General features: G+C 47.8%; 3 protein-coding genes across 4 annotated transcripts; all 3 read left to right on the top strand.

Moving 5' to 3' along the window:
* The first annotated feature begins 365 nt into the window (after positions 1–365).
* Positions 366–2,943, top strand: snrpb (small nuclear ribonucleoprotein polypeptides B and B1). The gene is made up of 7 exons (XM_067238278.1): positions 366–484; positions 1,062–1,213; positions 1,341–1,452; positions 1,617–1,769; positions 2,069–2,198; positions 2,431–2,556; positions 2,661–2,943. Exons 1-7 carry the CDS (start codon positions 482–484, stop codon positions 2,696–2,698), a joined length of 714 nt encoding a protein of 237 aa, XP_067094379.1. The 5' UTR covers positions 366–481; the 3' UTR covers positions 2,699–2,943.
* A 365-nt stretch (positions 2,944–3,308) lies between these two features.
* On the top strand, positions 3,309–10,431 carry ddx27 (DEAD (Asp-Glu-Ala-Asp) box polypeptide 27). Its single transcript, XM_067237061.1, has 21 exons — positions 3,309–3,601; positions 3,881–4,033; positions 4,302–4,361; positions 4,493–4,712; positions 4,840–4,892; positions 4,984–5,070; positions 5,356–5,461; positions 5,570–5,743; positions 5,910–6,060; positions 6,410–6,509; positions 6,795–6,936; positions 7,296–7,449; positions 7,565–7,646; positions 8,122–8,299; positions 8,429–8,535; positions 8,707–8,803; positions 8,899–8,990; positions 9,146–9,266; positions 9,359–9,455; positions 9,576–9,650; positions 10,025–10,431. Exons 1-21 carry the CDS (start codon positions 3,497–3,499, stop codon positions 10,038–10,040), a joined length of 2,370 nt encoding a protein of 789 aa, XP_067093162.1. The 5' UTR covers positions 3,309–3,496; the 3' UTR covers positions 10,041–10,431.
* A 1,295-nt stretch (positions 10,432–11,726) lies between these two features.
* znfx1 (zinc finger, NFX1-type containing 1) lies at positions 11,727–22,540 on the top strand. 2 transcript variants are annotated; one of them, XM_067241473.1, is made up of 14 exons: positions 11,727–12,674; positions 12,821–13,000; positions 13,208–13,314; positions 13,508–13,746; positions 13,870–14,001; positions 14,195–14,343; positions 14,486–14,629; positions 15,510–15,624; positions 15,831–16,057; positions 16,379–16,518; positions 16,916–17,216; positions 18,951–19,061; positions 19,212–19,307; positions 19,453–22,540. In XM_067241473.1, the coding sequence occupies exons 1-14, from the start codon at positions 11,871–11,873 to the stop codon at positions 21,892–21,894; spliced, it is 5,187 nt and encodes a 1,728-aa protein (XP_067097574.1). In that variant the 5' UTR covers positions 11,727–11,870; the 3' UTR covers positions 21,895–22,540. The 2 variants fall into 2 exon arrangements, with proteins under 2 accessions (XP_067097574.1, XP_067097582.1); XM_067241481.1 differs by lacking the exon at positions 11,727–12,674 and having other exon boundaries at positions 12,881–13,000; positions 13,160–13,314.
* Positions 22,541–25,065: the final 2,525 nt, after the last annotated feature.

Here is a 25,065-nt window from a genome sequence, read left to right as displayed (position 1 = left end):
CTATTTACCACAACACATATCGGCTACAAAGACTTCCACCACTAGCGATGCCAGTTCAGCAGGTAAAAAACATTTAAGGAGAAGGACATAGTTGCAAAGAAAGAGTGAACAAGCCCGGAACCAAATTGCCTACCATGTGAGCAAATAATAGGCTAAATGTTTCTCCTGCGTTGATATATTTCCGTTAACAAATTATTTACTTAAAAGTGTCTGAAATCCTGTTTAAATGCATACCTTGTAACTTCCAATCTACGGGTTGCTCTTTTGTCCACATAGTGGCGGTGTGGAGAAAATCAGTGTGGTTCCCGAACGCCATTAAACGAGACCAACAGACGAGTGTTCGGTCGCACCGCTGTCGTCATTTCCTTCAACTTTGAGATAAAGACGGACCAGGCAGCCCTAAACAGGGAGCTTCGCGGGTCAATTTTTTGATTTTGTGTGGCGTGATCCGACCTACATCGGAGCCATCAGAACTGCAACCATGGTAAGGCGTCGTTTGTGACCTAATTCAAATATATTTGTCTTGTCTAAGGTGATATTTTTGTTTTACAAAAGTTTAAAATGTCTGAAAATACGGTGGGATTGAGAACGTCTGAGCAACGTAGGGCCATTGTTGCAGCCATTCATTCCCATTACCTTAAGCATTTAGCAAATCCTTGCAGTAAGCTAAGCTTAAATGTTAATAGTTTTCCGTGAACTACGGCCATGTGCATAATGGTGATCGTGTGTACAAGTGGAATGGTTAATAACAAAACTAGCAAGTTAACCAGTTACACCAGTAGACTAGTAGACTAGCTACCAGATGCTAGCTCCCATTAGCTTGCTCGCAAATGAGTAACGTTATATCAAATTGGTCTCGGCAATGATGATTTCATTTGAGCTAAACAATGATGTTGAAGCCAATGAAGCAGGATTACACTGAGCCCTGAACCATGTTTTAAAACAATGCAGTTTAACCACTTTAATCATCTTGGTCGTCGAAAATCAATCCGGATGCATTTGGACACAAGGAAATGACCTTGTTCGATGGTGTTACTGATTTGTGTTTGTTCTCTTTTCAGACGGTTGGAAAGAGTAGCAAGATGTTGCAGCACATCGACTACAGAATGCGGTGCATTCTGCAGGATGGGCGCATCTTTATTGGGACATTCAAGGCGTTTGACAAACACATGAACCTCATTTTGTGCGACTGTGATGAGTTCAGAAAGATCAAGTAAGTGGGTTTGAAATCTGGGGAGCATACTCAAGTGTGAGTTTTGGACGGTTGTTCTTTGTGTTGTTCTAGGAGCAATTCCCTGAAATATATCAGCAATAACCCAATCCCTCTTGTGTTTAACTAGGCCTAAAAATTCAAAGCAGCCTGAACGTGAGGAGAAGAGAGTGCTGGGATTGGTTCTTCTGAGAGGGGAAAACTTGGTCTCCATGACTGTTGAGGGACCACCACCTAAAGATGTAAGTCTATATCCTCTCCTGAAATGGTCATGTCTTATCAAGAACCGCTTCTATAAAATCACAACACTGTAGCCATTGTAGTGTGTCTGTGTCTATATACATTTGATATGAGGGCCAAAATGGAATATTGAGGTGCGCGACTAACTCAAAACTGTTCTCCCTAGACTGGTATTGCCCGCGTGCCCCTTGCTGGTGTGGCAGGAGGTCCAGGTGTGGGCAGGGCAGCCGGCAGAGGTGTCCCTGCTGGCGCCCCCATGCCCCAGGCTCCTGCAGGCCTGGCAGGCCCCGTCAGAGGAGTAGGAGGGCCTTCACAGCAGGTACATTGGCATGACGAGTCTCTCGACTGAGGTTTGAGTGACGTGATCTGAAATCTGGGCTGCAATTTTGTTTAACTTGTGTGGTGGGGATCGAGTTCAGATCGTGGGGCTTTTTGGTCATGACACTTTCCTTGGCAGGGATGATTTCATTTGAGCTGAACTATGATGTTGAAGCCAATTGAAGCAGGATTACACTGAGCCAAGATGAACTACTTGGGCCATTACCCATGGGAGTTTGTGGTTTTCTGTAATTCAATTTCTGTCTGCGTTAATTCCCCCCCTTCCTCCTCTCCCCAAAGGTGATGACCCCCCAGGGCAGAGGAACAGTGGCAGCAGCAGCAGCTGGAGCCAGCATTGCTGGGGCCCCGACACAGTACCCCCCAGGCAGGGGAGGGCCTCCCCCAATGGGCCGTGGTGCACCTCCTCCTGGTAAGAGACTTGTACCCAGAGGCCTCCTTGGTGTCTGGTTAGACATTCTTAAAAAGGTGCTCACTGGATAATTCTTGGTTGATTTGGCAGTGATGATTTTCATCAGCTGAACGATGATGTTGAAGCTATTTGAAAGCAGGATTACTCTGAGCCCCTCAACCAATACTCAACACCCTGAGTTATCAGGCTCAATATAAGTACTAGAGCATAAAGTAATCTTTTTTGTTTTTAGGCATGATGGGCCCACCCCCAGGCATGAGACCACCAATGGGGCCACCAATGGGAATGCCCCCTGGCAGAGGTGCACCAATGGGCATGCCTCCTCCAGGAATGAGACCACCCCCACCTGGCATGAGAGGTAAGCATGGCCTTCATCTAGTGTTGCTTGGTCTCATGAGATGTGTTCCAAACATGAGCACCCAGTGCCGTTTAAACTTGCTGACTTGTTGCTCTCTGTTCTAGGTCCCCCACCCCCAGGTATGCGCCCTCCTAGACCCTGAACCCCTCCACTGGACTGAAGGGCTGTTTTTTCCGTCGCCCTTCCTTCCAGATCTGTCACACTGAGCTATTGTATAGTTCCGACTTTTGTATTTGTGTTTTGCTTTTTTAAATAAAGTGTCTGATGGACAATTTTGTTTTTAACAATGATTTATTTCCTGCTTTATTGACTGTGGCCAAATGAGCCTCATATTCAAATGTGGCCTGTACAGATTGGTGGTTTAATAAATATCTGCTAAGAAATGCATCTCATGTGGCATTAATGAAGTTTTTGAAAGGCTTGCTACTATGCTCCACATCACACTTCAGTCAACCTTTGGACTGGCACTGCTTTGTAAGTGTCCTTGAGTTAAATTCAGTACAGACTGACATGAGATGTCAGTATCTCGCTTGCTAACGTTACTATAGCTAAGATTATCTTGGCAGTCCCTGCATTAGTAGAGATGAGATGTCAGTCTTCAGAAACAATTTAATACTTGAGATTCATGAAAAAACAGTGGTCTTACTGTCTAGGTCGATAGAGGGCAGCAGTGGAACGCCGACTCTGCGAACAAACCGGAAGTCGTAGTTCTGTAGCGACGTCCCATCCGTCAACACACGTGTGAACACTACAGCAGTGGCATCTCCAATACAAGTTTGATTATCGCTAATGAAGTTGTGAAATACGTGTTTCAAACAGACAAACCGTGAGCGGACTGTTTCGCCGAACAGTTCAACGCAAGAGGGTTCGCTGCTTATGCAGGGACTGCCAAGACAATCTAAGCTATAGTAACGTTAGCTAGGTAGGTACCTTCGTTTCCATGCTCCACAGTGGCAGCATGCTGTCTCATTTAGACCTAATCGGAACCATCCAGGATGACGAGGATGTGCCAGAAGATCCTGATTCAGAATCTGACAACGAAGATGTAAGTGTGGGATATAGTTAAAAAAAAAAAAGTTTCAAAACTGATGTATTTAAAGGTCAAGGCTCGATTCGATGTAGATAGATTATTTAATAATGCCATGGGTGTCCGCGTTATAGCTAAGTAGAATATTTTCCATACTTACCACAGTAGTATCGAATTGTAATTTGCCAACCATGATGTTCACATTCCTATTGAAACATATCTCAAACAACTGATCAAGTATCCAGTGACTCTTGATACATGCAGCTCATATGGTGATGCTTCTTCTCCATGATGTAGGAGCAACCTATAGTCCTGAACAAGAAGAGAAAGGCTGCACAGAAGGGCAGAGGTGCTGGAGACTTCAGTACCGACTTTGAGTTTGGAGAGAGAGATGGACTCTACAGTGAGGACTGGGCAATGGCTGATGTTATGGCTCAGCTGAAAAAGAGGGTATGCTGGTAACCTTTTCAAGTGAATCTTACATACTCATCATGTTGTATACTTTGATGCTCTCAAGGTCATTGTCAGACCAATGCTAAAAGTTTGCATTCTGAGGTCCCCCCCCCCTCTGTTTCTCTCATTCTCATCCTCTTTTGCATCTCAGTCCATAGAAGCATAACAAGATACATCATGTAACCATGTGAGCAAGATAACATGCCAATCATCTGATTAATGTTGCCAAGCTGACATTGTGATGCTCTCTCATGTTGTGCTTTAGAAAGCCCCCACCACATTGGACGAGAAGATTGAGAAGGTTCGGAAGAAACGTAAAACCGAGGTATGACGCACAGTCACTTGAGAGGACATATAAACATGGCTGTAGTTCCACTGTACTGTTATTTACTGGAATTATGAAGCGTTTTTTACTTTGAATGTGGCGACATGTTGTATCTGTTTGACTGTAAACAGGAAAAGGCTTTGACAGTCACTCGGACCGCAGAGGATAAGGTTGCTGATGAAAAGGAGATGGAGGATGATGAAGACGAGGGGGAGGAAGAGGAAGAGGGGGAGGAAGGCGATGATGTGAAACCAGTCGTTGGAGATGGGAGTGAGGATTCCAATGAGGATGATGATGATGATGATGGGGAGGAGTTCACCTCAGGAGACGAGGAGGTTCTTACCAAAGCAGGTGGGTGGCACACTGGACATGGAGGCTGTGGATTGCTCTAAGGATGATTCATAGGGCCAAGATTTTGCTCTTTGTCTTAAGGCCAGTGTGACACTTCCCTCGGCTGATGTGATTCCATTTGTAACAGATACCTTAAGGGAGAAAGCAAAACGAGGCAAGAAGAAGAAGACAGGAGAGGAAGTGAGTATGAAACAAACGCTTGGTGTTATTAGCATTGCCCACATCGAGTACGTTTTCAAACCGCTCTCCTCTTCTGTACGGTTTCCCTCAGCCTCCTCAAGAGTTCTTTGAAGACGCCTCCAGCTACGATGACAAGCTGATGTTTCAGGACATGAACCTCTCCAGGCCCATTTTAAAGGTAGCTTCTTGTTTTAAACACCCACACACACACACACCTTTTATCTTTTAAGAGTGTGTTTTCTTTTGTACCAAATTTGACTCATCATAGATGTTTGCGTGTGTGTCAAATAAAAAGATACCATATATATATTGTAGAACGTAGTTGAATGTGAGGATGTACAGTGTCATGGAAATCTGTACTGCATGTGGTCAGGTCTGTAGATATGGAACATCTCAAATTGCCTGTTTCCTGATTGCCCTTCTAATAACTTCATGTTCATGTCTGTCATCACCACATTACCAGGCCATCACAGCCATGGGGTTCAAGCAGCCCACACCCATCCAGAAAGCCTGTGTACCTGTAGGTCTAATGGGCAAGGACATCTGTGCCTGCGCTGCAACCGGAACTGGTAGGAAAGACACGCGTGTTTTCATATTTGTCAACCTTCTCATCACATGAACTGCCATTTTTCACACCCGTTTCCATCGTTCCTCCATCTTTTTCCTTCTCCTTTCAGGAAAGACGGCTGCGTTCATGCTGCCCGTGCTGGAAAGACTGGTCTATAAACCCAGACAGAACCAGGTGACCAGGGTGCTGGTCCTGTTGCCCACCAGGGAGTTGGGCATCCAGGTTCACGCGGTGGCCCGCCAGCTGGCACAGTTCACCAGCGTCACCACCTGCTTGGCCGTAGGTCAGTAGACCGCCATAAGGCACGCCTCTCACTGACCCTCAATGGATGACATGTATGCGGACGCACGCGCCACAGATACGCAGCCACTCGAATCTGTCTCATGATGAAGAGAGTCATCCTGGGCGCTGAGTGAACCGTTGACGGTTCGGCTTGTGTTTCCCTGTAGGCGGCCTGGATCTCAAATCCCAGGAAGCAGCCTTGCGAGCTGGGCCTGACGTCCTCATCGCCACGCCTGGCCGACTGATCGACCATCTGCACAACACGCCATCCTTCGAACTCAGCCAGATAGAGATCCTCATCCTGGATGAGGCCGACAGGTAAGTCTGGAAGTCATCCTGAACACGTCTAATCTTGAACAGTGAGGACATTCTGGAATCCCAGTGGAGGTCTCGCTTACTGCAATAGGTCGTAGGTCATTTGAAACGCCTGGAGGACATTTAGAACCCTGGACTAGGGGGTTTGAACCCCGGAAGAAGTCTAGAACCCTGGAGGGGGATCTAGAGAACTTTGAGAAAGGTTGAATAATATAGGAGCTATATCAATGCCGTGGCTCTGAAACGTGGGATGCATCTAGTAAACATCATCCTCATCATGCGGATTCGAAAGCATCTGTGCAGCCTTTCCTCGATGCTGACTAAACAACACGGTCTATGGGTGTGTTTGCAGGATGCTGGATGAGTACTTTGAGGAGCAAATGAAAGAGATCATCCGTATGTGTGCCTACCAGAGACAGACCATGCTGTTCTCTGCCACCATGAGCGAGGAGGTAAGAATAGGGCTTTGCTCAGTACCCCCGAGCCCCCACCCAACTATATCCAGGTCCTTCCTGACTCGAATCCAAGTGTATCAGACATCCTCATCTTTTGCCACGGTTTCATGGCTCCATTCAACTGCCTTATGTCATTGGGTATTGCAGGCCTGCCTCGTTCAGATTTTGAGTGTTCCCCCTCCAACACATTTGCTGTTGTTGTCACACTTTGGGATGTCCTGGCCTGTCTGAAGGTCCCCCCATGTCTCTGAATGTGTTGGCTTGTGTGGTCTGGACCTGCAGGTGAAGGACCTGGCGTCCGTGTCTCTGAAGCAGCCCGTCAGGATCTTTGTGAACAGCAACACAGACGTTGCTCCGTACCTGCGCCAGGAGTTTGTCCGAATTCGTCCGGCCAGGGAGGGCGACAGGGAGGCCGTCGTTGCTGGTGAGTTTGTGAGGCCAAGGCCATGCCCCTGTGTTGACGATATTAGCCTCCTATGTGCTCCATCCTGGCTCATTCAAATGCAGACCTGGGCTCTTTATTTTCCATCGGTGTTGCGATCACGTGCCAGAAGCGCATTTAGAAATCACTGTTTGTCATTCTTAGTCCACATGCCGTTGTGCACACAGGCCTTAAGTCTCAGGATGATTGGCAATCATTCATGTGACTTTGTGTTTGAAGATTATGCTGTTGTAAAATATCTTTCTTGCTTTTTATGTTTAAATTATTTTCGTACATCATCTAAATTGGATCTCGTCAGAAAGTAGACACACAAACTAACGGTGTGTGTGTGTGTGTGCCAGCTCTCCTTACGCGGACATTCCAGGATCATGTGATGGTGTTCACCCAGACTAAGAAGCAGGCCCACCGTATGCACATTCTGCTGGGCCTGATGGGGCTGAAGGTGGGAGAGCTGCATGGAAACCTGTCCCAGACGCAGAGACTGGAGAGTCTCAGGTACAGTACACACACCCACACACACACACATACACACGGACACACGCGTACAAATAAAAGATATATAGTCAGTCATTCACATACTGTTTTTTGACCTCCTCTCTTTCTCTCCCAGGCGGTTTAAGGATGAGCAGATTGATATCCTGGTAGCCACCGATGTAGCCGCCAGAGGACTGGATATTGACGGAGTCAAGACGGTAAGGAGCTTACCCGAGTTCTCCTATGTGTTATTAAGGTCAGTTATAAACCATGTCTGTTATCTCTCTGTGTCAAAACATGCCTGTGGGGATGGTGTCAAAACGGATAATTGCACCACAGTATCTGGGCAAAACAGGGGAGTGACTCATTTTAAACAGACCAGCTCGGGTGGAGCGAATGTGAAGTAATCTGTTAGATCTCCTGTTAGAATCTAAGGTTTCTTTCCAAATGGAAAGAGTGCCCAGTGCCAGCAACAGACTCACACATACTCTCCTCTACAACTCTGTCTACCAGAGCCTCTCTGTATCCAAACTGCATACCCACATATTAAGGATTGTACCTGCATCGTGGGAATAGCTCAGTGGTAGAGCCTTTTAATGGCCGATCAAGACATTGCAGGTTCAAATCTCCTCGCGTACGCCGCTCCAGACAAAAAGGTGGGGCCAAATGAAATACATGACCTCTCCTCCCCAGGTCATCAACTTCACCATGCCCAACACTGTGAAGCACTACGTCCACAGGGTGGGGCGCACGGCCCGCGCCGGCAAGGTCGGCCGCTCCGTCTCCCTGGTGGGAGAGACGGAGAGGAGAATGCTGAAAGACATCGTCAAGAAGGCCAAGACCCCCGTCAAGGCCCGCGTCCTGCCTCAAGGTGAACCCCCACCCCTGCCAGGGAGCTCTGTGACAGACACGGGGTGCATGAGGTACCCGTACGATGTCGTCGCCTCTCCTTCCTGTTCTCATACGAAGCCGTCGTCTGTCGTCGCATGTTTTCCCACAGATGTCATTCTGAAGTTCAGAGACTTGATCGAGAAGCTGGAGAAGGACGTGTATGCCGTGATGAGGCTGGAGAGGGAAGAGAGGGAGATGTCCGCCTCCGAGGCCCAGGTAGGGACACCCCCTCCTCACAATCCCTCTGTGTGTGTGTGTGTGTGTGCGTGTGTGTGCGCGCGCAGACCTTTCTGCGTGTGCGTGTGTAGACGTTTCTGTGCGTTTTAGCATACACAGAGAGGTTCCTGATTTGCGCTCATTGTCTCCACGCGCGCGCGCGTTCTACAGATCAGCGTGGCCCAGAAGCGACTGGCCCAGAACGCCGAGGAGCGGGACCCCCAAAGGACGTGGTTCCAAACACACGAGGAGCGCAAGAAAGAGCGCAGTGAGCTTTGGACCTGCCGACACGCGTGCGTTATCTGACCCCCCCCCACCAAGGCGAGACCGTCTAACCTCTGTGTGTTTCTGTGTGTGTGACAGTGACCAAGGCGCTCCAGGACTTTGACCTCGCCCTAAGGGGAAAGAAGAAGAGGGAAAAGTTCATCAAGGAGGGCAAAAAGAAAGAGCTATCCGTAAGAACTCGCTTTTTTCTCGTTCCAAACCTGCACACAACAGAACCCCATTTCCTGTTATGAATACAGATGCGGTCTCCCCGTGGTTTTAAGCACAAACACGCACAGACGCACAGTTTGGGTATCATTCACCTGTAACGGGCCTCCTTCCCCAGGCAGAGGACCGGGCCCAGTTTGAGATGCTCAAGTCTCAGATGTACGCGGAGCGAGCGGCCAAGAGAGACCGCAAGCCCAAACGTGCTCGAGCCATGCCCGAAGACGAGCCAGTACAGAAAGGTGACCTTGATATCTGTGGTGCACGTCGGTACTGTCATCAGAGGTTCCTCAGAACGTATCCAACCCTCTATTCTGTTTGTCTTTACACTCAGCGATGAACCAGAAAGGCAATAAACCGTCCAAGAAGTCAGTGTTCGACAAGGAGCTCACCAACACCAGCAAGAAAGCCCTAAAGCAGTACAGAGCAGGGTAAGCAAGCCTCCCATGGACCTCACATGGCCGTGCCTCTGGTTGGACAAAGAGAGAGTAGTCTATTAAAAGGCCTACCTATATGTTGCTGCAGTCTCACTTGAGTTTTGTCGTCCTCAGACCTTCCTTTGAGGATAAGAAGAGGCTGGGGATTCCAACCAACAAAAAGGGAGGCCGCTTCAAGTCTCAAGCCAAGTAAGTGAAATGAGAGTAGATTATTATAGCCTTGCCTGTTTTTATCACTTCATGACATTTGTCCTATAATAATAGATCAATATGGATTTGATTATCATGATATTATTTAATTCATCCCATTGCCATATTTCTGGCTAATATGCATTTAGTTATCATTCCTTTAAGATGGATTTAATTCATTGAATGAAGTCGAATCTGGAGTGGATGACCTATGAATGGGAGCATGCTTACCAGATAAGATAGCTGACACACAGCAAAGCTAATCGATAATTTAATTGTTCTTGAATTTACATTTGGATCAATGAAACACATGTAATTGAAATTCTCTAAGAGGACTGGAACCTGAACAATCTAATATCATTTCTTTGTTTCAGGTTCAGGAGAAAGTAGGCACTGTGGCAATCGACTGAGGATCTGTGGGTTCATCATCAGTACACAAGATGAATTATTCACACAATTATTTTTGCTAGATTGTCTGACATGATGGAGAAGACATACAAATGAGAGAGCTGTATGAGGATGTGATATGTTGTTGACACCCAACCCAAACCTGTCTTACTTTGTATCTGGCTGAGGTAACTACCTTGTGGTTTAAGGCCTCATGACATGTTATCTGACACCATACACATTCATTGCTTGTAAAGTTATCTTTTTTAAGAAGATTGAATACTTTAGGAATCAATATTCAGTGGCCTGGATTAGCCGAGCATATTGTTGTATAACTGATCTATTCAGAAGTAGAAGGTGTAATAATGTACTCAATAAAGATCCAGAAACTAAATCATTGCTTTTATTTAAAGCTTGAGGTTTCTTAATCAGTGACGCGTATTTGAAACCTTTCGACATATTTTGTAGGTGGCATTCGGTGTACGGTAGTTTCCCTGTCACTCGGGGCACATAGTTACAGTTTTGTTTATCTCAACGTTAACAACGAAAACGAAACTGCGTTTTGTCAACGGGGCAGGGCATATAAAAAGCGCGTCGCGAGTCAGTCGCTCCCAGCAGCTGATTGAGGAAACACAAGAAATTCGATTTTGCATTAGGAATACAAAACTGACATTCATCAAGGGAACTTTCCCCCCTGAAACGCAGGTTATATATTTGAATAACATTGAAGTTGAGAAACAGGTAATGTAAATCCACTTGATTCTTAATGTTTATTAGCAATTTCTATATGGATTATAATTGGGTAGTGATAGCATTTCATGTTCCCATGAAGTTTGAATGAAGTGTAAACGATTGAAATGTTCGGTAGCATTTTTCTTGATTCTATAATTAGACGTTTGATCTAAGCTATAGGAAACACTAGTGCAAAATCGCACCTTTCTACTGCATGCAATAGGCTATGTCCTGCTTTTGAGAGTACTGAATGCAGTTAGTTGTATTCCATATGCTAAATGTATTTCTCGTTTTAAATTAGCCTAAAAATTAAATACTTTAATTATTGGGCACAGGGTATTGTATTTATACAACAGCGTTATGACTGTAGCCTATAAATAAAGGAAATGGAAGTTCGACAATGTCTCAGTCACCGTGACGCAATTTCTCGATAAATGAAACTGACTCCAGTGCGAGCGCGCTGTGACATCTAGGGGCGCACTTCCAACCCCAATTTTCCTCGATACTATAGCAGTGTGAGTCTCTGAATTTGAAATTAATGTTCACTATACATAAAAGAAGGGTTTGTATTTAATCTTAAAGGTTTATAAAGTACTTTGGAATCCTGAAGGTGAGGAGACCATGGACAACCCAGAACAACGGAGGAGGAGAAGAGGAAGGCCCGGGGGAGAAACGAGAGGAGACACTGGCCAGAGAGTGGACGGGGAAGGTTTGCATCCTGGAGGTAGAGGAAGAGGGAGGGGTGGTGTAAGAGGTCCGAGAGGACCAGGTCCACAGGCAGGGATTGGTGGAGATGGTGGGGAGAGGGGGGCAGAAGGTGGAAGAGGGGGAGGACCAAGAGGTGGAGGGAGAAGGGAAAGAGAGAGAAGAGGTGGTGAGAGAGGGGGATTAGGAAGAGGTGGAGAGGCAGGCCGCGAATACGGAGGAGGAGGAGAGAGGGGGAGGGGGAGAGGAAGAGGGAGGTCTACAGAAAATGGTTCCCCTTATGGTTTTAGGCTGGGTTTTAAATCTTTAGAGCAGCTGTTGGGTAAAGAGCCATCAGAGGTAGCCATCACCCTATCATCTGGCACGGCTCTGCAAGACCTCCTGAACGAGCCAGAGATGCGCCAGGACCTGGTCCAGCTCCTCTGTCAGGTCCTGTGCAAGGCATTCCAGGCCAGAACCGACCGTCGGACCGTGCAACACCTGGCTGGGATAGTCAAGAACTCCGGCTTCACCCGGACTATGCTGCCCCACTATGTGGCAGGGATGGGCTCAGAGCCTAACCCTGCCAGGCGGCAGCAGTACCCCAATCAACTGGACCACATCCTCACCCTTCTCTCTGAAGTGCTCAGCATTTTCCCTGCCAGCTCCGTCCAGGCCGTCTCCATGTTGGTGGCCTTGCTCCGAGCAGCCATCAACGGGCTGCGGGCGTCCGGCGTGGACATCCTGCCGCGGACGGAGGAGAACCTGGAGAGGCTACAGGGCCTGGTGGGTCACCTCCAGGAGAAGACCAGGGATGGCACCCTCCGCTCGGACAAGGACAGCTACTCCCTCCTGCCCGCCATAGGGGACACCCCGGCTGGGGAGCAGGACTACAGGACCCTCCCTATATACCCCGCTCCAGAGGAGTTCCACCTGGACCAGAGGCCCTTACTCCCACTCAACGTGATCTCCGAGCGCTACGCCAGCGTGCTGGCCTATCTGGACACGCACTTCCGGCTGCTCAGGGAGGACTTTGTCCGGCCTCTACGTGAAGGGATTCAGCAACTTCTGCAGGAGCAGCAGGAACAGGGGAGAGGAGACGCCCCTCAGAAGAAGCACTTTGATGACATCAGAGTGTACTTTGACACCCGATTGGTGGTTCCTATGTGCACCCATTCTGGGATAGCGTACAAGGTCCAGTTTGACTCGCAGCCGCTCAAGGTGTGTACACTGAGAAAAATTATGAATCATTCTTCACTCCATTTGAAGTAGAATTCATTGAAGCTAACCTTGAATATATGGAATGTGACTTGGTTTAAAATGTCAATATCATCATAACATTTCTTTGCTACTTTCTTCTGCAACAGTTTGTTCGCTGGCAGAATTCTAAGCGTCTTCTGTATGGCTCCTTGGTATGTCTCTCCTGTGACAACTTTGAGAACTTCCTGTTCGCCACTGTGTCGGACCGTGAGCCTACAGAGCTGGAGAAGGGCTTTGTTCAGCTCATCTTCTGTGAGCAGAGCAGAGCTGCACTGGAAATAATAGAGGTGATGTTCTACTTGTTTGAGATGATTTTCGATTGCATACTTTGCAAATAAATATGATTTCCCGTCTGGCCAGTCCATAAGTGTGGCAAAACACTGAACACATTTGCGAAATCCATGTGGCCATAGAGCCCGTCAACTGTCAGCTCAATTTGGTCCTAGTTCTTTATTACTCCATGAAGCTGAACAACACCCACACCTGTTCCACAGACAGATCAAGTGTTCTGCATGGTGGAGACCACTGCCTACTTTGAGGCCTACCGATATGTCCTGGAGGGCCTGCAGGAGCTGGAGGAAGAAGATCTGCCATTCCAGAGGTGTGTGTGGGCATCTTGTCTTATCAATAGTATCACTGCAGTAAGCCAGTCAGTCCTGTACGCTCTAACAATCCCTCAAGTGCAGGTACTCACAGGTGATAAACAACCAGTTATATATATATATATTTTTAAATATTAATACTGTGATGTTCAACATATTTGTATTGTCAACATAAGTTTCTCTGTGCTGCAGATACTTAGTGGAGTGTCAGTTAGACGTGCACCCCCCAGCCTACCTGCTCAGGAATGATACCTACAACCTAGCCGAAATAGCAGCTCCTGAGTTTAAGAGCAGCATCAAGCCCTTCAACACCTTGGACCCTGATGCCTGGCCTCCTATGGAGCAGCTGGGCCTGGATGAGAGCCAGATGAAGGCCCTCCAGATGTCCCTCACCAAGGAGCTGGTCATCATACAGGGACCCCCTGGCACAGGTCAGTAGGCAGCAGCACCCAGGTGAAGTTGGTGTGTAGTTTGATGTTATTTTAAGAACAAAAGAGGGTGTGCTCAGACAGCACATTGGAAAATTATTTCTCTTTCCATGCTGACCTTCTCAGGAAAGACCTATGTCGGTCTGAAGATTGCACAGGCCCTCTTGACCAATAGAAATGTGTGGAACGATGTCAATGACCAATCCCCGATGCTCGTGGTGTGCTACACCAACCATGCTCTCGACCAGTTCTTAGAGGGTAAGGATTCTTTACTGTCACTGACAAACAAGACAACTTGGGAGTATGGTACTTGATGATAGATTGCATAATCAGCACATTAAAGACTCACATAAGAAAATCACTAATCGGGCATGCAATGTGTTTCTACCATTACACTCATATGGAGTGAGCCTGCTTGTCATCAACCTGCTGTATCCACTTGGCTCCACAGGGATCCAGACGTTTCTGCCCCAGGGCATAGTGAGGGTGGGAGGCCGCAGCACCAGCGAGGTTCTGAAGCCCTTCTCTCTGAGGGAGCTGTCGAAGGGATTCCAGCTCACACGCAGATTTCCGTCCCACCTGCGCCGCGGCATTGCCCAGGTAAGAGACTCAGCCGTGCTGTGTGATCTACTGGGCCGACCCGCTAGCGGTCACGATGAACGTGAACGTTGTCTAAAAGGCATGCTAATGCTGAGCTTCGTGGCTGAGGTGGTCATGGTTGTGGGTGGTGTGTTCCTGTCAGATGTACGACGAGCTACGCATGGAGGAGGACCGGATCATGCAGCACGGCGCCAAGCTGGAGTGCAGTCTGAAGGGAGTCCTCAGGGAGCACTTCCTACAGAAGTTCATCTCAGACACCCACTGGGACAGCCTGGTCCTCCCACCAGTGAGTCCGAACCTACTGTCTGTACCTGCTGGGGAAAAAAGGCATTTCCATTGTGACACGGTGAAAACTTTGGAATGGTTTTGATCCAAGCTTACGCCAGAATGGGACGCAGTTAAAAGCGATTCTCAGATATCTGGGTGAACTAAACAGGTGCTGTTCAGTTATGAGGATGGTCAAGGTCTCTGGCAGAGAAGCCAATGGCTCCTTATCTACTGTCATGCAGCTCCCCACTGTCTTACACTGGGCCATGTCCCAGACGAACTACAGCACCACTGTCTTACACTGGGCCTTGTCCCAGACGAACTACAGCACCACTGTCTTACACTGGGCCTTGTCCCAGACGAACTACAGCACCACTGTCTTACACTGGGCCATGTCCCAGACGAACTACAGCACCACTGTCTTACACTGGGCCTTGTCCCAGACGAACTACAGCACCACTGTCTTACACTGGGCCTTGTCCCAGACTAACTACAGCACCACTGTCTTACACTGGGCCTTGTCCCAGACGAACTACAGCACCACTGTCTTACACTGGGCCTTGTCCCAGACGAACTACAGCACCACTGTCTTACACTGGGCCTTGTCCCAGACGAACTACAGCACCACTGTCTTACACTGGGCCTTGTCCCAGACGAACTACAGCACCACTGTCTTACACTGGGCCATGTCCCAGACGAACTACAGCACCACTGTCTTACACTGGGCCTTGTCCCAGACGAACTACAGCACCACTGTCTTACACTGGGCCTTGTCCCAGACAAACTACAGCACCACAGGGAATAGAGATAAAACAGATTGTGGCAATAACAAGCACTGGTAATATGTTTGTTTATGTACAGGCCTCCTTATTTCATCTTGATGTGTGTCTGACCTGCAGGGGATGGGTGGCTTTGAGGTATATGGTGAGAAGAAGCAGCCACTGATTGTTGAGTGGCTGGGTATGGGCTCCAGATTCCAGCAGAGGGCAGCAGAACCTCAGTATGGACTTGCAGGTGAGAAGATCCTATCAGAGCAAAGAGATTTCGAAACCCAGAGCTCAGGATCAGTGCCACAGTGACAGGAAGGATTGTGTCTTACCTGGTCAAAGAAAAAAAAAAATCGGGTTCATCAAAATTCTTCTTAAATCCCAAAGTAAAGTCAACATACGAAGGTCCACCAGTGTCCCATCTTCATGCCTTCACACCTCTAATCCTGACAGACATGGAGGAGGAGGAAGAAGACATGGAGGTGGATGACCTGATTGAAATTGCCGAAGAGGCTGACCTGATCCAGGCTGAGCGCTATGTTGACGATGAGGTGGACCACCAGGGGAGACGGGGGAACAAGCAGAGGCAGGACGAGAGCGCCCAGATGGTGGCCGACCTAATGCTGGCCATGAACCTGGACAACACTGTGGTACTACAACAGGACCAGGATGGCTGGGAGGTAACCAATCACGTCGCATGTTATTACCCTGTGCCAATCTATAAGGGGTGGTTTTAATGGTGTTATAGTATGAGATATTGAAGGTATATTGGACTTTTGTAATAAACCAGATTAGCATTTTAATGAATAACTATGCTTGATGCATCCATTTTCTTTCCATTGATGTTGACTTTGCAGCATCCTTCTTAAATTAGACTTCGAAGCATTGTTCATTATTAATTGCATTATTAATCATTCTGGTGAACCTGTAAACTTGTTGGTACCGTGAGTGTGTCAATACAGTAAATGGCAATTCTCCCGCTTTTCTGTGTGGCTGTTCAGATTCAGTCCAAGCAGAGGAAGAGGATGAAGAAGCGAACCAGGAAGGAGCTGGGAAAGAGCTCTGCCATGAGCGTGGAAGATGAGGCGGCCATCCAGGATGTCTGGGCTCTGAGTCTGGCAGACAGATGGAGACTGTATCGGTAGAGCTCCCTCCTCCTCCTCCTCCTCCTCCTCCTCCTCTCTTTCATCCCCTAGGCAACCCCTGTCTAGCTAGTCTAGTCCCAGCATGCGTAATTACACCAGCTAATCACTGGGAAAATGGATCTCAGAATAGCCGTGTAGTGATTCACTTACCTAAGAGGCCAGGTTTTGCTCTGTTGTGTTCAGACGCCCTGGTAACACGGCTGTGTAGTCGTTGGGCTTGTTGTGAAAAAAAACAAACTGCTTCACCAACATCCCACTGCATACTGCCCACGCGGAGTTAATAGTCAGTGCACTGCAACATCATGTTGTCAATGAACGGGGGCTGGATCTCCACTCGTGGTGCAGGGCCTGACCAGACTGCGCCCCCCCCCCCCCCCCGCTCCGTCTCCGCAGGTTGTGGGTGAACCGTTACCGCCTGGAGCTTCGTCAGAATGTTCTGGAATCGGAGCAGGCCTACCAGGATGCGTCCGAGCGCCTGGCCGAGATGCGCCTCCGACAGACCATGTGCATCCTGAAGGACGCCAAGGTCATCGGCATGACAACCACGGGGGCGGCCAGGCTCCGTAAGGTTCTGCAGGAGGTGCAGCCGCGCCTGGTGATTGTGGAGGAGGCGGCGGAGGTCCTGGAAGCCCATACCATCACCACGCTGAGCCGGGCCTGCCAGCACCTCATCCTCATAGGAGACCACCAACAGGTGCCGGTCCACACATCTGCAAGGCCTTTGGTGCAACACAGTTAGCACCAGTGACCCAAGTCTTCTTGGGCAGTTTAACATGACGTACAAACAAGTAATCATGTTCCATAACTTAGGTTGGATATCCTTCATATGCAATGACTGACTGAAGTCTTTGACCTCCGACACATATTCAGGTCCTGGTTCTGGGTCTCTTAACAGCTGTTCCCTTTAAGCTGATGCTAAACTAATACTATACTTTACTGTTCAAAGTTTCTGCACTTATGCAGACACTAGATACAATATCATTGTATCCTTCCAAAATCTTATTATACAGAACCAAAACAATCAAACGTGTTACTGTCCAAGGGCTTTCGGTACATACCAGTGGTACAGACTGGTCAATGGGACAGGCTAGTGGTAACACCCATGTGACTTGAATCAATTATTTATAGTTAATACATCACGGAAATTAACAGGCATTGGACTATCCTAGCATCCCCCACTGTAAGACCCATGTAATTGCAAATCCACTCAGCACAATCATTTATCTGGAACAAGATTCCCTTGAAAATTGCTTGTAATGTGAGTTGGGCATTTGTCAATTGGAATTCAATGGTTATTCTCATACTTTTTTCAATCGGCTTGAATTAAAAGGAAATGGACCTGAAGCTATGCTTTGGGCTTAAACGGATCGTCGATCCTCGGTATTGATAGTTGGGAAATTCGGTTTTATCTCTCTATCTTACATCTTGATATCACTCAGTTCACTTTAGGCTTCTCTTTGTGTGCCAAAATGTGTGCTTGTTGTCATATCAGACACATTCCCTGAATCTGGGCATGTAATGTAGGTGGATGGATCACACTTTCAGAGTGTAACAAGCTTTGGCTTGGTAGCGCTGTTCATTAATCACAAGTTTGGTGTTGAATCTGGCGAAACACAATACCTCACGTTGTATGGGAGTTTATCTCTCCTCCCTCGCATCCCTCCCACGCATACACACACACATACACACAGAAAAAAACACGCTCTGTCCTCTAGCTAAATAAAGCACACACTTGGAAACAAACAGTGTGAAACAACAAAACTAAAGAGGACAGCAAAACTAAGTTGGAGCCTTTTTGCATCTGCTCTGTATTCAGTTGTGGTTGAGGCAGAACCAGACACAACAGTGGGTTGTTCATCAGAGTCACAGGTAGATGGTCTAGTGATCCATCCTAAAAGTTAGAAAGTGCCGATCTGGTCACGGACCAGTACAGTATGTGGAGAACAAGATCTGTGCGGACGAGATGCAAATGAGAACATCTACTCATTTCATGATTCCACAGTATAGGGAGGAGAAGTCATAGAGTCTACTTTACTACAGGACAGAATAAGGAACTCTCACACTGTAGTAAGAGTAAGACACAAATTCTACATGTGTGTGTGTGTGTATCTCACCCATCAGACCCTGGTGCTACGTACAAGACAAGATGTAATGACAAGATTTATGTTGCCATGCCAGGGTAGAGAGAGGTTATAAATAAGGTAGTAGACCCCTGGGGCAGATTCACCAGGGCTCTGGGTCTTTGTTCCACTATCAGCTGATCCAAGCCTCTCTTTGAACCTAATGAGCAGAAGGAAGTAGACAGTAGATCAAAGACTGAAATAATGAAGTTGTGTCACTTGTGATCATGACATGAACACTTTTAGCCATGTGATGTAAAGGTACACTTGCTCCTTACTCATCTCTGTTTTGTCTGCCTGCTTCGTAGCTCCGCCCCAGTGCCAATGTTTATGAACTGGCTAAGAACTACAGTCTGGAGGTGTCGATGTTTGAGAGGCTGGTCAAGATGAAATTTCCCTACGTCAGACTGAACTACCAGGTATGGGGCAAGGAGAGTTCGGAGTAAAACTGATGACAGGCTGGTTGCTTAAGACAGTCAATCAAGCTATAAAGGGCTGGTAAAGAAAGTAAAAAATGGACTAAATCCGGTATTTCACTCCCAACTCACATTCTTTCTGTGTGTGTGCAGCACCGTATGAGACCTGACATAGCCCGTCTCCTGACCCCTCACATCTATAAAGAGCTTGAGAACCACCCCTCTGTGATGGAGTATGAGAACATCAAGGTGTGTGTTTTTATCTTCTTCTGTGTGTTTTCTGTGTCTATATAAGTGATAGCAAATTTACCATGTGACCTCCTGGAATCCTGCGTTATTTTGAGAAAATGAGAATGAAACTGAACCGGAGAATATCTTTTCCTGCTTCTGTCAGGGCCTCCTCACCAACATGTTCTTTGTGGAGCACAAGTACCATGAGGAGGAGATCAGGGATGGGAAGAGTCACCAGAACCTCCATGAGGCCCGCTTTGTAGTAGCTCTGTGTCGCTACCTCCTACTGCAGGGCTACAAGCCCCATCAGATCACCATCCTAACCACCTACACGGGCCAGCTCCATTGCCTGCGCAATCACATGCCGGCCAAAGAGTTCACAGGGGTCAAAGTTCACGTGGTAGACAAGTACCAGGGGGAGGAGAATGACATTGTGCTGTTGTCCCTGGTCCGGAGCAACCCAGCAGGACGCGTAGGGTTTCTGAACATCCCCAACCGTGTCTGTGTGGCCCTGTCACGCGCCAAGAAGGGCCTCTACTGCATCGGCAACATGGCCATGCTGAGCAAGGTCCCGCTGTGGAGCAACATCCTCCACACGCTGAAGGAGAAAGACCAAGTGGGCCCGGCCCTGACCCTGTGCTGTCAGAACCACCCCGAGAGACACATCCGGGCCTCGGGCCCTGACGACTTCCTGCAAGCCCCCGAGGGAGGCTGCATTCTCCCCTGCGAGCACCGCCTGGACTGTGGCCACGTGTGTGCCAGCGTGTGCCACCCGTATGACCAGGAGCACAAGCAGTACGAGTGTGCTAAGACGTGCCAGAAGGTTCTCTGCGAGCGAGGTCACAAATGCCCTCGCATGTGCAACCAAAAGTGTCCTGAGGCGTGCAATGTCAAGGTGGAGAAGACCGTCCCAAAGTGCCAGCACGAGCAGATGGTGCCCTGCCACCAAGACCCAGATACGTTCGTGTGCCAGGTGCCCTGCGTGGAAACACTGCTGTGTGGGCACCCCTGTGTGTCCGTGTGCGGGGAACCCTGTACCATCAACTGCCTGGTCAAAGTCCCCCTGGAGCTCAAGTGTGGCCACAGGCAAGAGGATGCCTGTCATTACAGGGGGTCGACCATGCAGCCAGTCTGCAGGGTCCCGTGTGAGAACGCCCTGAAATGTGGTCATGCCTGTGCGGGCACTTGTCACAGATGCCACCAGGGCCGCTACCACGTGTCCTGCGTCCACCGGTGCCAGCGTCTCCTGGTGTGCTCCCACACGTGCCGCGAGCCGTGCACCCGCGACTGCCCCTCCTGTCGCATGCCCTGCCAGAACCGCTGCGTCCACAGCGTCTGTAAGAAGGCGTGCGGCCAGCCTTGCGCCCTGTGCGTCGAGCCCTGCGACAGGCAGTGCCCTCACCAGCGCTGCAGCAGGCTCTGCCACGAGCCCTGCGACCGGCCGCCGTGCGACGAGCCGTGCACTCTGACCCTGGCCTGCGGCCACCCCTGCGTGGGCCTGTGCGGAAGCAGCTGCCCGGACAAGTGTCGCGTTTGCCACCGCGAGGAGGTGACGGAGATCTTCTTCGGCACGGAGGACGAGCCCGACGCCCGCTTCATCCAGCTGGAGGACTGCGGGCATGTGGTGGAGTTCACGGCCATGGACCGTCTGATGGAGGACGACGGGCAGGACATCAGACTGAAGGAGTGCCCCAGGTGTCGCACCCCCGTCCGTAGGAACTTCCGCTACGGGGCGAAGATCAACCAGTGTCTGGCCGAGATCGAGAAAGTGAAGGAGAAGATCAACGGTCAACAGTCAGACATCCAGGAACAGAAGAAGGTGCTGATCACACAGTGGCGAAACAATAATACAATACCAGGGAACCTGCCTGTGGAATATTCCCAAATTAGAGATCAGCTAAAAAATCCCAATCTCACTGTGAAGGATTTATGGGTTTTGGAGAATAAAATGGCTTTCCTTGAAAAGGTAGATGAGTTGCTTAAGATATGCAGCAGCCAGATGTCCAGCACAGAGAGGGTCCTTTTTGAGGCCAGAGTGGAGGAGTTCCTGCTGTGGCTCATGGACCTTAGCCAGAAGTTCACTGATCAGCAAGCCTCCGACCTGCAGAGCGAACTGCAGAGGCTCTCGCTATTGGCCAACCTCAACGCCAGGTGCAAGGGGCCAATGAGTTCAGACCATGCCCAGCTTGACCTTAACAAGGCACAGGTCAAAGTCACAGCCATACGGAAGGTTCTAGATGCTCCGGGGCCGTTCAGTCAACAAGATGAGCAGTGGGTCACACAGGAGCTGAAAGAACTGGACAAGACGCTGCCTCGAACAGGGCTGGGGCTCTCTGACCAGGAGAGGAAGATGGTTGTCTCAGCCATGCAGCTGGCCAAAGGACATTGGTACAAGTGCCCTAATGGTCATGTCTATGCTATTGGTGAATGTGGAGGGGCTACGGTTAGCCGGGCATGCCCAGAGTGTGGTGCTACTATTGGTGGACAGCATCACACCCTGTCAGCTGGCAACAGTGTAGCAACAGAGATGGATGGTGCACAACATGCTGCCTGGTCTAATGAAAATAACATGTTCAACCAAGGCTTGTTCAATCACTTTGGTTAGATAGAGAAATGTGTAAGATGAAGAAACATCATCATAAGCAAACTCTTGTATGCATGCGGGTCTTCCAGCCCCAACTAGCAAGTTACTGTATTACCAGTCAGCTGTCAAATGAGACTCCTTTAAGATCGTTGATGGATTGATTGCCGTTATTAGTTATTATCAAACATATTATAGAAGATTGTTATTCTGCTTTGTTGGCATTAACTTGCTGTTATTAATTATAGTTTGTTATAAAAATTATTTCTTTCTGAAATGTATGTTTTAAAAGAATTGTATTCAATTATATTACATTTAGTCATTTAGCAGACGCTCTTATCCAGAGCGACTTACAGTAAGTAAATATTACACATGAAACAACTTTTTTCTCTGTATCGATCAGCAAGGTATTTAAGGGAGTCAGGTGGCTGAGCGGTTAGAGAATCGGGCTAGTAATCAGAAGGTTGCTGGTTCGATTCTTGGCCATGTCAATGACGTTGTGTCCTTGGGCAAGGCACTTCACCCTACTTGCCTCGGGGGGAATACCCCTGTACTTACTATAAGTCGCTCTGGATAAGAGCGTCTGCTAAATGACTAAATGTAAATGTAATGTCAAGTAAGTGTCTTTTGTCATTGTTTTTTTTAATGTTTTTTGGTGTCATTATGAATAAAGGATTGAAACAACGAGATCCTGAATGTGTGTGTTAAACCAGAGGGTGGCAGTAGTGTGTTGTTGTCGGCCTGGCTAAAGACACTAGCTTGAAACACTTTCTTTCATCTTGCACAAATAGAATAAATCTGAACGATTTATCTTATGATCTAAAGTTTGTTTTTCCCCCTTTAGCCATGCATGCACACACACACACAATCGCACACACACACTCACATGACACATGCACAGTCTCAGTTTGACACGACAGGATGAGGTTTGAAAGAAGAGCTAAGCGCATACGTAGTTATACATTCTTCATGAGTAAACACTCTTCTCAGTAGTGTAATGTGGTGTAGACGGCACCCAAAACATGTGTTGAGAATACCGAGTACTTGATCGGAGGACTGTCGCTGGAGAGTGTGTCGGGGGAGAGAACGCGAAAAATAAGAGAGAAGGAAAGAGAGAGAGAGGGAGGAAGCCGACTGCGTAAAGAGAATGGCCATCTATCTGTACCTGTGGAAAATACTGGGATTCCTTTGCAGGTAGGTAGATATGACCAGAGTTGCTATACACACCTCGAAGGAAGAGGGTCTGCATTGTGATGGAGAGAATCCTGCAATATCCTTTCTGCATCATTTACTCATGGCGCTGCAGAGTTATAAACTGCATGGTAGGATCAGCAACTTTCCCCTGCTCTCTCACTCATTGCCACCTGGGCAATAACAGGATGTCACCGAAATATACAAGATAACATACCTGGCAGTGAGGCAGGGCCTGACTCTGAGCCTAAAAAGCTACAATTCACCCCCTATCCCTCCGATTCACAAGCCCACTTTCATTTAGGGTGTTTTGCAGCAGCTTGCATCACTTTAGTACATGATGAATGTGTCCTTGTCACAAACCCAGCTGTAATGCAAACTGTGCTCTCGGCAGGGAAAAAGAGAGGACTATAGTGTCAAAATACCAAGCAGACAAAACAACACAAGCAAACTAGAAACGGATGCCACACTGTCAGTTTGTATGGCGTTAGGGTTCCAGAAACAGACTTGAACCAAAGGAGGCACTGCAGAGGACTGGGGATATTCTAAAGGGTGCACAGAGTCATCTATCATTTCAGCTCCTCTTAAGAAATGTTTGCTTCTGAGCTGTGCCTTCAAGTTAACTCTTACAGGCCAAACATCAAAGAACAGGCCACTGTGTAAATACAAAGCCGCTCGGGCAATTTCTTCAGCTGTGGATGGATGAGATTTTATTTCTCAGTATCATCAACCTTCCCATACTGTTCTGGCTTGGTGTGTGTGTGTGTTTTATGTATGCATGTGTGTGTTTGTAAGAGTGAGTGAGTGTATGAGTAACTATGTGTGTGGAGAGGAGATAGACTTGGAGAGGAAGGGAGGGGAGGAGTGTCACTTGTTAAATCAACAGCTGTACTCCGCTCCCAATTTGAGCTCTTCTGATGGGATCTTCACACTGACCGCCACGACTGAATTACAGCCTTTGTTCACTGGCCTGTGTCTGAATTTCGCCATTCTCTACCCTTCCAGAAACCGACCCACAGTCGGTTTCTGGAGTTAAAAAAGTTAGATTCTTGGTGCTTCCTGTGAAAACACAGCTTTACATCCCCCTCTTCACAGTGTTCCTGTAAACCCACTCATGCAGAAACACTAAGAACAGCCCTCTAAACACTGACACAATAGAGCCCGATAGTGGCTATGATGGGTTCAGCATTTAAGATATTGCTGTTGCATGAAGTCAGAATCTAATAGCTGCCTAATTACAGTGAGGATAGTACATTAACCACTCATTAGCTTGTCCCTCTCCTGAGGAGCTTGCAAGACTGCACCCAGTGGAGCACATGTCACCACACATCCAAACTTTGATTAAGTCTTGGGGAAAAGCTGGCTCTGATCAGGTTCAGGTTCTCATTCAGGTTTCAGCGCTACTTTAAATGTTAATTTATTATTATTTCAACCTCTTCCATGAGCGTCTCCTGACAGTGGTGGTAAAAAAAAGGCGTGTTCTGCCCAGGTAAGCATATTTTGACACCTGGTGTGTTCGGTGTACATGATTCTAAACTAATTTGAATAAATCTCTGAAACCCAATTTAGTTTAATTGAGCTTCAGTTTCTGAACACCTGCAACTGGATTAGTGACTGACATTAACTTGTTTTGCTGCTATGGGCTTCCAAGTGCTTCATAACATTGGATTTAATTCAAAAATGTTAATACAACACCATATGTGCTTTACAGAATATGTGGTGGTTGGAGGTTTGTGGAGGCTCAAAATCCAGTGAAATATGGCCCCGAAACTGGAAATAATGCTTATCTAATGCATTTTCTCCTCCGGCTGGCTACAATCTCAGAGGTGGTATATTACTGTATGATTAACATTCGAATAATCACTGTGCCATTATGAATCCATATTATGACACTGTTGTGAAGTATTGTCCAACGGACAGGCAACAACCTTTAAACAAACGATGTGCCGCCTTTACCTGGAGAAAACATTTCGAACTTGGATGCATCACCTTAGCCCTGGCTGA

This window comes from Osmerus mordax, chromosome 1 (genome assembly GCF_038355195.1).
Source record: "Osmerus mordax isolate fOsmMor3 chromosome 1, fOsmMor3.pri, whole genome shotgun sequence".
NCBI classification, from domain to species: Eukaryota; Metazoa; Chordata; class Actinopteri; order Osmeriformes; family Osmeridae; genus Osmerus; species Osmerus mordax.
The sequence above is the reverse complement of the archived record's forward strand: the minus strand, read 5'-3'. Positions and strand labels throughout refer to the sequence as shown.